The sequence below is a fragment of the Erythranthe guttata genome, chromosome 13 (assembly GCF_056151865.1).
Source record: "Erythranthe guttata isolate IM_541 chromosome 13, IM_541, whole genome shotgun sequence".
Classification (NCBI taxonomy): Eukaryota; Viridiplantae; Streptophyta; class Magnoliopsida; order Lamiales; family Phrymaceae; genus Erythranthe; species Erythranthe guttata.
The window spans coordinates 11,279,407-11,292,346 of NC_142545.1; the positions used below are offsets into that span (position 1 = coordinate 11,279,407).

General features: G+C 37.1%; 1 protein-coding gene across 1 annotated transcript; it reads left to right on the forward strand.

Annotated features, from left to right (window-relative positions):
- The first annotated feature begins 10,473 nt into the window (after positions 1–10,473).
- Positions 10,474–11,638, forward strand: LOC148765900 (uncharacterized). The gene is made up of 2 exons (XM_088812409.1): positions 10,474–10,956; positions 11,042–11,638. The coding sequence occupies exons 1-2, from the start codon at positions 10,696–10,698 to the stop codon at positions 11,636–11,638; spliced, it is 858 nt and encodes a 285-aa protein (XP_088668535.1). The 5' UTR covers positions 10,474–10,695.
- The last annotated feature ends 1,302 nt before the right edge of the window (positions 11,639–12,940 follow it).

The window sequence follows — 12,940 nt, forward strand, 5'->3', positions numbered from 1 at the left end:
CTCTTTTATTGAAGGAATAACTACAAGAATAATTAAATTATATATAAAAAAATATTTGTTGAAAAATACAATATTTAAAAATTTAAAAATATTATCTTACGTTGGGTAATATTTAGTAAATAATATCTAATATTATTGTTGAATCATTTAATCGAATATTTTCATATAGATAAATTTTAAGAAATAAATACATAACTAATAGTAATCTTAAGTATTTAAATTTATTTTAGTTCATTAATTTCTTAAAATATATATTCATTCATTATTATACAATATATATTACTTTTTAATTATTTTCCAATAATTTATTTTTAGTTACTTTTCAAGTTTTTATGATCCAATAATTATTAGATTGTTATATTTATTATGTTTTAAATTTTAAAAGGTAAACCATTGATGTTGAGAGTGGGTAAGTGTCGCAAATGATATTTGAAAAGGGTAAATGTTAAATAAGACTATACTTTAGAGGTGCATAGTGTATTTAACCATTTTTGTAAAGGTAGGTAGGTGGCAAAAAAAGAATGAATCATATAGGTGCCTATATAAGGCCACATCTTGTAACTTTCAGCAGAACTTCATGATATAATGGAGCTTGCTATTATCAGTGCGGTTTTTACTAGTCACAGTGTGAAATAATTCATTATTTTTTCTTTTTCAAATCTTATCCAAACTTCCTCTCAAACACTCTCAAGTTTTAATTTTTGAAATTCTTCAAATCCAATAAATTTTCGACCAATATCAGTTTGAGCACAACTATTATCAACATGGATGAAAACGGCTTCAATTTTGAGGTGAAAATACATGTTTTTTGTTCATTTCCAACAGTTTTAGACATTTCGTGTTATTTCACACGAAATATTTTCTTTCATTTCGTGTAATACTACACAAAATATGTCTTAAAATCATTTTCTGTTTACACAAGATATCTCTCTCTCCTCGGCGGCTGCACCTTATGATCGTCGTCGTCGTCGTCGTCCTGGTCAATGCCAATATATCGGGCTGCGGGCTGCATAATATCTCTAAGGTCGGCACGTAGATCGGCAAACTGCTGCATCCAGTCCTGTCCAGTGCTCCTGGTGATCGGGTACAATGCACGTATACTATCTGATAATAAGCCGGCTGATCTGGTGGCCTCACATTCTCTCGATGCAGTTGAGCCGAGCCTACGACGGGGTTGGTGATCTTCAGATGAATCCGATCGGTGTACCAATCCATGTAGTGCTCGTCGACTTCCCCCTTTGTCGTGCCGTCTTGTATACGTTGGCACGAATGCAATGAGCCTGGACCATGTCCTACATACCACCCGGAAAATGGGTAGTTGACTTTGCACATTGCACCTCCTTTAGGACCGCGTAAACATGCCTCCATCGATGGAATCAAGCCGCGCGGAATATCCTGAACCCACCCGAACTGTCGGACGCAACGATCAGGCATATATGGCTCTACGACCTACATGTACTGGATCGTGCCATGATACAACGTACGAGGGATACTCTCGTGTATATCCCGACCATACGGTAGCCACTCGACCTAAACAGAAAAAACTATATATACGTAAATCGAAAAATTCATATTTAAAAAAACTACAATTACATAAAATCGAAAAATTTCATATTTAAAAAAAAATATAAACACATAAATCGAAAATTTCATATTTAAAATAACTATAACTACATAACTCAAAAAAATCATATTTAAAAAAACTGCAATTACATAAAATCGAAAAATTTCATATTTAAAAAAAATATAAACGCATAACTCAAAAAATTCATATTTAAAAAAAAAATATAAATACATAAATATAAAAAACTTACATCATCCGCTGTCATATTGTCGAGTAAACCTCGAATATGCTCGAGCATGCCCGCTTTTGACGGCGCGTTCCAACTCTTGCATCGAGGCTATAAATCACAGTACCGCTCGCTCTCCTCCGGCGGCTGAAATCTCGGGAAATACTCATTTATCCAGCACTGCAATATTTTATTTAAAGATATTTAGTGAAATAAAAAATAGAGAATATATTAATTTAAAAACATTATGAAAAAAATAAGTACAAAAAATATATTAAAATTTACCTAAAGAAGGGTGGTGCAACCCGCCAAGCTCCTCAACTGTGCTCGACTGCATATACCAAACTCCCTGTATAGATTGGCCAAACAGGCCGAACCCCACGAATACGTGCCAATCTGATCAAGTACTGAATCCTCGAGCACGTGCATATACCACGGCTTCACCTGATCACATGTCTTGTCGGGGAATAAAATCGATCCGAGAAGAAACACTAGATATATATGAACTTGGCGTCTATGGGCGTGTCGGGCATCAACAACTGTCCCTGTATCATCCTCCATGTGGGCCCCCCGTGCTTCCATGACTCGTCAATCTTCGCAAAATCGAGGTTCATAATCTCGGACAGTAAATACACGCAGTTTGTCCGCGCGATGTTCTCGTCGTACCTAGGCGCGACCACCCGTCCCTCCACATTGGCACCTAGTATCTTCTGGACATCATGGAGAGTGATAGTCATCTCTCCCCTACGGCATATCGAAGTTGTTCGTCTCCGACTGCACCGCTCCACGAATGCAAACAACAAGGGACCATTTATGCGCGGTAGGAAACAACGGGCTAGGGGATACAAACCGGTCATCCGCAGTAAATGCTTGTCTGCAGTGACATCTATATCTAACTGGGCCAGGGCATCTCCTATCTTCTCGTAGTTGAAATGGTTCAGGGAGTTGATACGGGACTCCACTCGTCCGACCGGACGTTCCTGCAATCATTTATTTTAAAAACATATCAGTTAATCAACTATAAAAATTTAATATAAAATACAAAAATTATAATATTAAAATTAAAACAAACAATTAACTTACTTCTCCCCTCCAAAAAATGTCGCTACGTGCGACTTGAAACTCGGAATCAAAGACGGATTCCACGGGCTACCGAGGAATGGACCATCTAGTACATACGGATTGACTCGACTATGACTTTGACCACCACGAGCTCCACGACCCCGTGCTCGGCCTCCACGACCTCCACGAGCTACAACATCTGTCTCGTGAACGGGGTCCACCGCATCCTCCTCCTCCTCCATAGCATGGGAAGACTCGACATCGGGATGTGCAACCGATGATCTGGTTTCACCAGCTCTCTTAGCCTCTCGCCTACGTCATGTAGAAATAGTCATGCACTCGCGTTCGCGCTCTTGATGCTCGGCCTCATCACGAACTGCTCGTATAATTACCTTTGACTTGCCTTTGTCTGCCATCTGTCAAATAAGTCAGTCTAAATAATAATAAATAAAACAAATCTTAAAAACAAAAACTGAAATTTTGCAATAATTTCGTGGAAAAATATACGAAATTAATGCTTAAATTTCGTGTTTTTGTTCACGAAATACAAGCATACATTTCGTATATTTTTCCACGAAATTATTGCAAAAAACCAGAAACACACAGTTTTCGTGCATAGTACTTATGCAAGAAAAGCTTACATTTCGTAAGTTTTTTCACGAAATGAAAGCTTTAGTTTTGTGAGTTTTTGCACGAAACGTAAAAGAAACAAAAGATAATCGTAATTTCGTGAAAAAAATCACGAAATTGAGATCTAAACTTGTGCAGATTTGAACTGAGATTGGAGAAGTAGATCCGAAGAGGCCACAAATATTGTTTAGAGAGTGTGTGGACTGGTGGCTCTTCTCCCTTGTGCATCTTCTGTCAATTTTTGTGCCTTTGCTCATATTTGACTATGCGAAAGGAGCACTCTGTAAACCGCTCTCATCGGAGCTATTGCATATGTTGTTGCCTTTGGCATGGCCAAGTTTTTTTTTGCATATTTCTTTTAATTCTTTCACTACGATTGTTGTGTATGGCCACACTATTTTCAGATTTTCGTTTATTCATCCATGTTTTCCTATTTAACAGTTTATTATTTCATATATATATATATATATATATATATATATATATATATATATATATATATATATATATATATATATATATATATTAAAACTTGGGCTGCTTAGTTTTTTTTTTCTTTGGTCTCTCTTGCGTGTATCTAATTTAAGTTATTTAAAAAAGAGTAAATAGCACATAAACCCCTTGTGGTTTGACCATTTGGCACATAACCCCCTTGTGGTTTGAATATAAGCATATAACCCCTTTGTGGTTCTCATGTGGTAGCTACTGTTATGTATTCTGTCAAAACTAACAGAACGTGTAATTCAAGCGCTTAAAAAACGAGTGGTGATCTTCTTTCAACATGTAATTTTTTTAAATGGCAAAAGTACCCCTTGTTTTTAATTTATAAACAGTACACAAACCATTCACGCCTACTTTTATTAATAGTCAACATGTCTATTCCAATTTATTATTCAATGTTCCTCAGCCATTCGCGAAACCACCAATAATAAGGGTAAATTACAAACACCCCCTGAGGTATGGTCAATTTACGAAAAAACCCATCTTGTTTGGAGTATTACATCTACCCCTCAACTATGATTTTTTCTTACACCTCCACCCTTATGGTGTCAAATTCAACATAATCATCTAGATTTCGTGGAATGTGCTCTAGTTTGTACTCGTTTTTTTTTGTAAAAATACAGTTTCCGATGCACCACAATCTCATATATACAAGCAAAAAAATACATATTATGATCATCTTGCTTGAAAATGTAGAGTTCGAATGGGATAAAACGGGTACAAAAGTGATAATATTCCATATAATCCCGAAGATTTCACTAAATTTGAGGAGTTGAGGGGGTGGTTGTAATTATTCAAACAAGATGGGGGTTTTCGTAATTTGACCATACCTCAGGGAGCTGGTTGTAATATACCCCCAATAATAATAATAATAATAATAATAATAATAATAATAATAATAATAATAATAATAATAATAATAATAATAATAATAATAATAATAATAATAATAATAATAATAATAATAATAATAATAATAATAATAATAATAATAATAATAATAATAATAATAATAATAATAATAATAATAATAATAATAATAATAATAATAATAATAATAATAATAATAATAATAATAAGAATAATGTCAGTTTATTTTCACTAATATTTGAAAGTTTTATAATCACTTTCTAGATTCACATTTGGAAAAAAAAAAAGATTTTCAGAATATTATAAATTTCTCTTTTGAGGATTTTTAAAAGCTCAAAATTAAAATTTAAATAATAGAAATAAAAAAAAAAAAAATAGTGTAGAAACATTTTTAACATAAATTAGTGCAATTCAGAGTTTTCATATTTTTTAATGATTGACATTGACTTGAACTATATTATTTTTCAGTATCATTTCTATCGTAAGATAATAAATACAGTAACATATTTTCACTTTTAATTCAAATTAAATTAGGGTTTTAATTTCATAGAAAAAATATGTTTTAACTAAAATAAATAATCACAAGAGATTTCTTGGCACGGTGGAGGAAGCAACCACAAATTGGTATTGATGCAATTTGATCAAACATTCAAGGGTACCCTAGTCATTTTAGTTTTTCTGTTAATAGAATTGACGGAAGCTACCTTTAGCTAACCATAAGTGGATAAAATACCTAATTCGAAATCACAAGGGGGTTATGTGCCAAATGATCAAACCACAAGGGGGTTATGTGCTATTTACCCTTTAAAAAAAATAGATATAACTTATGAGAAATTACATAAAAGATGCACAAACAACAATTCTCGATTTCAGCCATTCGGAACAACAAACTACATGTGAATCTAAAATTAGAACATCTGATACAAAAAATAGGAGTCCAGAGTTGGTTGCTAAAATGATTCTCAGATCGCCAGTCCACCAATGGTTTATTTTTCTGCACAAACTTATGATATTAAGTATAACAAAATTCATTGCAATGACATGTTCTTCTACATTAACAAAATGTTCATAAGTAATTCAAACAATAGAACAGCCAAAACAACTCTTATTTATTTATTTTAATATTATAATAAATAAATAAATAAAAGGTTGTCCAACAACATATAGTTATTTAATGGTAAAATTACAGTTTGTGTCCTTAAACTTTACCACTAAAATGATTTATGTCCTCGAACATTTCAATCCATGAAATATGTCCTCAAACTTGTCACTTTTGTTCACTTTATGTTCTGTCGTTAACGTCGGCAGCTAACTTCGACGGAAATAGCACGCGTGGCTCACGTGACGTGTATGTGGCCGTTAAATATGACGTGGAATACTATATTGAATATTAAATGTTGACGTGGCACAAGAATATACTAATTTCCTCTAACTCACTCTCCCAAATCCCAAATCACGTTTCATTCCCATAAAACTTAATTTTCCCACACTTCACAATTTCAATCACCTCAACTCATTCCCAAATTTTCAATCCAATCTGCATTCTTGCTCGAACCCATACTAAAATCGAAGTCATAAACCCATAAAAAATCCAAACATTCTCACATTTGAAGAGTTTTTCCCTTCTCAAAGAACAACAGATTTACGTGCAAACACATGCCTGCAATTGAGAGGAAGAAGGTAAACGTGTGATTCTTCGTCTGCTGATGCTTGTGCCCCTTATGGTCTCGATGAAGCGAGCACAAGGATGGTGAAAATGACATAAATTCTACCCAACTCAGCAGTTTCAGAACCTAGGTGTTCGACAAAATGTTTGAACCAATTCCGAAAAAAAAAACATGCAGCACCTGTCAAAGCTGCATATAATTCTTTTTTCGCCAAGAATAGAGTGCCCAAGAACGGATTCGAGCTCCCAGACTTCCCCAACGAAGTGGAAGAAGATATGATATTTCACCCCCAAGATGATAGTGAAATCGAGGAAACATTCGGCATTTGTTTATTGGGCTACTTTGCTGGTAAAACACCAGGAAAAATGGCCATGGATCGACAGACGATTCTGCTATTTTCGAATTTCACCTCAATTGAAGGATTCGAAGGGTTTTAGGGATTGGATTTACGGGTTCATTGAAGATATGGAGAATTAGGGATTTTAGAATAGAAATAGGGGAGGAGAATGACGTGTCGCTCCACATCACGTTTCGTCGGCCAAGTAGGCACTGGGTGTTGTACAACTCGACATTTAACGGCCACATAGACGTCACGTGAGCCACGTGTTCTATTTCCGTCGAAGTTAGCTGCCGACATTAACGGCAGAACATAAAGTGATCAAAAGTGGCAATTTTAAGGACATATTTAGTGGATTGAAATATTTGAGGACCTAAATCGTTTTAGCGATAAAATTTAGGGACATAAACTGTAATTTTTCCTTATTTAACCAAAAACAAAACAGCAACATAAATTTACAACACTTGAGAAAACAACGGAAATATACGACAGTGGCTACAAAATATCGTCGAACCACAAACTGATGTAGAATTTATCAAGTGTCTTTGCTCGAGTACAATAAAGAAGTTCATAGGAAAGATCCGGTGCACTTTCCACGCTAGATCGAGCGACTTGAAGATGTTGTGGGTGCTATAGGGTGTATAGCTAGGCATGCATTAAAACCGTGTACGTATATCAGCCAAATAATGTCGGGGTTTCACATTTTCTTTCTTTCAGTATTTAATTGAGAAACTTTCAGGCATAGAGAAATTTCATCAAACACCTTGACTGTGATACCCACAACTGGATTTTTCATTTTTGATATGCATATACAAGAACAGATTCACATACTTTATCTACAAGGAACCCAGAACATCGAATGCCGAAAAGAATCACGATGATTTCTTGCCCCAGAGAAGTTTTCTAGAAAGGGAATTAACGATCGATAATGAATTTTCTTAAAAAAAATTGATGATGATTTTTTTCTATTCTGGAAAAAGAACGATCGATGATAAATAAATGAGAACAATGGAATTAGGTTTAAAGTTTACAAATTTTTTTTCTTCATTTAATATGATTTCAAATTTGTTGATTTGTTATATACCAGGGTTCTTATTTTTTTTTTTTTGTTTTGCTGGGTACGTACTTATAAGTGGTCCGAGAAGTAATATATTAACTATTTTTTATTATTGATTTTAATTTAGTGCAACAAATTTAGGGTTTAAGTCTTCAATATAACTAATTTCTTTTTGCTATTAAATTAAGGGTAATATATATTTGCTATTAAATTTTAAGTAGTTGTGAATAAAACTGAATTGAGTAAAATGATAAGAAAAAAATATGTTCTTTTAATTTTTTGAGTAAATTTTGATTTAACCAAGTGTAGGTTATTTTGTTCGATTGTTTTCTCTTAAATTATTTGTTTCAAGCAATTCTTTTCATTAATACTTTCTTTTTTAATTTTTATTATTTTTTTACTAATTGGTTATGTTAATTATATTTACTGTACACTATATGATATACAATATAATCAGTTATTAAATTTAATAGAATTTTTCATTTTAAAAAAATTATTTTACACTATATAGAATATAATATTATTTACTATTTTAATAGAACTTTTCATAGATACAACATGTAACAGTGGGTAAAAGTGATTTTTTTTAAACCAAAAAGGGAGCGAATTGGAGAGAGGTGCCGGATCGTGTCGAGAGTAGAATTGGATTTCAAATACTTGTTTGTGTCGTTGAGGTGAGGATAATAATAAAATTTTATTATTATTTTTGTTGTCCCATCGGTGAGCGGATTCATATTTAAAGTGCTTTAAATATAAATTTGTGCGTAGGAGTAGGTAATTCCTTGTGAAAGCAGGAGAGAGGAGTATCAAGAACCACGTCGAATAAATATGGGTGAGTAATACTATTTTTTATTTTATATATCTCCGTAACATATTTTGCTCCATATACTCCGTTGTAGAAAATAATATATTCTCTGGGGTGAGAAGATCCTCAGATAGAAGGATTTATATGTCCCAAACGGTGAAGGCGAAACAGTTGAAAATTATCCTGCGAAAGCCGATTGTAGAAACCGAGATGACCTTTGGAACCGTAGGGAAGGTAATTGGGTCGAGTTCTGGTAAAAAAATTGCACCAGAGAAAGAAATCGCGCGTACCGATTGCACGCGATTAGGTTTATCCGGAGAAATTGCTGCAGAACCAGTAGACGAAGCCGCACGGCTCGAAGATGTGAGGGGAGCCGCGCGACTCGGCTCCGCGCGAAGTGGAGCCGCGCGATCTGTGTGTGGAGGTGAAGCCGGACACGGAGCCCGGAGTGGAGAGAGAGTGGTTAATTGGGCTGGGGTGGGTGGTAGTGGGGTTGGTGGGGGTAGGGAGGAGAGAGAGAGAGAGAATGAGAGGGTAGGTGGGGTTGGTAGGGGTAGGGGTAGGGAGGAGAGAGAGAGAGAGAAGGAGAGGGGTAGGGGGGGTGGTGCTGGGCGCGTCGCGCGGGGGGGTGGGGGGTACCCGCGCGACGCGCGGGAGGGGGGGTACCCGCGCGACGCGCGGGAGGGGGTGGGGTCTGGGGCGCGTGGACGCGCGTCCGGCGCGTCCGCTGCGCGTGGGGGCGCGTCTGCGGGCGCGTGGAGGGGTCTTTTTCGGCCGTTTTCGAGGAGCGTCAACTCGTGTCTTCTCCGGGTGATTTTTTGGCATCAAATGTTGATATTCCTAATATTAGTGATGATGTTGGTACTAGTAGGAGACGTCTTAGGTCTCAATTTTTGGACTTTGGGAGTGATAGTGAAGAATCGCTTAAGTCGAGTTCTTCTAAGGAGTCGGAGGGATCCGAGGGATCCGAGAGTGATGTAAATCCGGATGGAGATGCGGGAGATGGTGATGATATTCCACGAGAAGATGTCATTATAGATAAAAATAAAGGGAAGAAAATAAAACCACTTAATTTGAGTTTGGTGGTTTATGATACTTCGTTAACCGAATCTCAATTCGGTATTCTCCTTCAGCTAGTTGGGGCTCCGAGGAATATTGAGATGCTCTTACCTAAAAAAGGTGAACGATTGTATGCACCCCCCGTAGGGTTCCACACCCAATACGTCGCATATTTGACATGTTCCTCGCAGATTGTGCCTCACTCCACTCTTTTGAATGTATGTGAGGAATTTCGGATAGGATATAGTCAATTAACTCCGAACGTGATTCTCACGTTCGAAGCTTTTCGACAAAGAATGATCGAAGTAGGATTACCGATTAGTGTTGAGATGTTCAAGGCCTTGTTTACCCTACATCGTTCAAGTGATTTACCCTTCTTCTGCACACATCCTCGGGTTCCTTTCAGATTTTTGAAGAGTATTGGCTTGAAGTGGGATAAATGGAGTACTTTATTTTTTTATGTAAGGGCTCCGACGTCTGATGTTCCGCTTGTTTGGAATCCGGTATGCGAATCTTTTAAGATAATGAAGAATATGAAGAAACGTATTAAGGAGTCGGGGTTGTGTGCTTTGGAGTTCGATCCGAGTTGTCTTATTCCAAAGGGTCGGGCGCCTACACCGTTGTGTGTAGTCTACATGTTTTATGCATTTGTGCCTTATTTTGTGTTGTCTCTGCTATTCTAATAATTTTTTTTTTTTTTTTTAGATGGGTGTATTGATTTTGCGGCTCTTCGGAAGAAAGCTACTGGAGGTGCGAAAAAGCAAGCGAAGAGGGATCCTTTGAAGCAAGCGAAATCAAGTAGTAGCAAATCGCGCGAAGTGACCCGCGTGGAGGCTCCGCATGCAAGCGGAGATGATCGTGATCATAATGTTGAGGGGGATGAGTTGGATCGATTGGTTAATAATGGGAAGGATGAGATGGTTGAGATCGAGTATGTGCCTGCACCGAAACGGCCTCGAGTGGATCCTGAGGTTTCTCATGTGCCTCCAGGGGGTGCAGGCAAATGCTTGTTCACGTATGGGGTGAACCGAGAGGGGAAGGATTCTTTTTGGGATACGACCGATCATACTATCGCGCTGAAGAAGACTGAGGGTTTCGTTGGGGAGTATGACCGAAGTCGGATGTCGGGTAAAGGTCGTGCTCATATGCTTTCGTTGGCTGGCGGAGACATGTGTCGGGTAAATATTTGTTTAATTTAATATGTTTTCGTTTTAGATTATAAGTCTCCATACTCTAATATTTTCTGTTTGAATTTTGATATAGCTTATAGCTACGTGGAGGTATCTAGTGGAGCAGGAGGAGCAAGTCGAAAAGACCCATGATGAGGAGCGTGCTGGTTGGGAGGCAAGGGAGAAAGAGCTAAAGGCTCAATTGGAGGCTGCGGAAACCAAACTAGAGGTGGCCGAGACTCTGCTCATTCAGAGGACCGATGAATTGGAGATTAGTAGGAGCGAGACCGAGGCGAGTAAAATTGAACTGATGAAATTAGATCGGTGCTATGACGAGCTGAAGGAGAAGTATGATGCCGAGAAGTTTACGGGGAAGAGGTTTTTGGCTTCTTCGGCTGGAGCAGCTTATAAGGAATCGGTTATGTTAGAAGGGGAACGTCGCTTTCAGAAGAGTGATATCTGTCGAGCTATGATCGAAGATCGAGCAATAGCTGGGGTTTATGCTCCTTTGGTTAGGACGTGTCGTCAGTACTTACACAAGGTTGGAGGAATTGACGAGAAGATTATTCGAGGTATGGAGGAGGACATTCCTGATGATGGGGAGGATATTGATGTCGAGTGTACTGAAATTGCCTCGGATGCGGAAGCAGATGATCGAACTACCGAAGCTACTTCTGCTCGTAAAGTGTAGTTTGGTGTGATGTTGTTTTTATTTTCCTTAGAAGAAGACTTGGTTTTTTATTTTTATTTTTATTAAGTGGGTATGTCCACTAGTATTTTTGCATGCTTCATGACTTGGTATTTGTTTGCACCTTGAGACGTTGATTTTGCTATCAAAGTTATTGTTTCTTTTTATTCATTGATTTCGCACTAATGTTTTGCATATAGCATTGTTCGAGATATTCTTGATGAGGGGATCAGTCTCTCAAGATTTTTTTATAATTTTTTGGGATCGTGCCCTTTATTTTGGACCTCGTAGGTCGGAGTATTATTTAGTCCATGGCCACGTTTTAAGCATGAGGACCCTGAAAATCAAAATAGAGAGACGCAGATAATCCAGCTGGCCAGGCTATATGGACTATCTTAATTTCTCTAAGTGTTTTTAGGGTTGAAGTGAGATGAACCCGTCGTAACGGTTAAGTAGTATATGAACAATAACTTTGAGAGTAAAGTAAAAACTTGATTTAATCATTAATAAGAAATGCGAATTGTCATAAGCTTCCGTGAGGCGAAGGGAAATAACTCGTAAAAAACAAATAAATCGAACTATTGAAAAGTAATCTATGTGACTATAAGAGATTTTATTCTTCTTCCACGTCTTCCTTGTGCTCATCCGTGCTTGGTGTAGGGTAGTATGTCTACTGTCTTTTGGTGTCTCTTTGCCTGAAAAGTATCGGGGTAAAAAAAAATTCAAGTACTTGTATTGAAGACTTAATAGTTTCATAAGTTGGAGTGATGCGTATTTGGGATCACGTACTCAATATTGGGACTTTTTCTGTTCCTCGCATTCCGAGATATGAGAACAACTCATGAGTTGCGGTGGATTGCTGCGCGACCCTGCCTGTCAAAGGAGATGGCGTTATTGTTTAGTATAGAGACCCACTAATGTGCTTGTGATATGACTTAGTAAAAGTGGTGTTACCCTTAGTGAGATAGTACAGAGTATCTTCTCTCTTTGGGTGAATGGTGGTCGGTAAGCATCCTCTCGTAATTGGCTCTTAATCTGTAAGAAGATGATGAGACGTGTTATGGAAGGTTGATGTAGATAATATCACTAGCCCCCCAGTTTGGGAGGGATGTTTACACACCTCGTTATGGAGTCCCTTCTCGAGCTTTTAGAGACATTTTTGCATGAAGAGAGACGTGGAAGGTTGTGAAGCCTGCAAGGCGACTTTCGTATGAGGAAGATGTAGATGTAAACTTAAACAAATTTGATTTAAGATGGATGTATACCTCAAGCGTAGAACCTTTTGAGATTCCCTATATTCCAGGT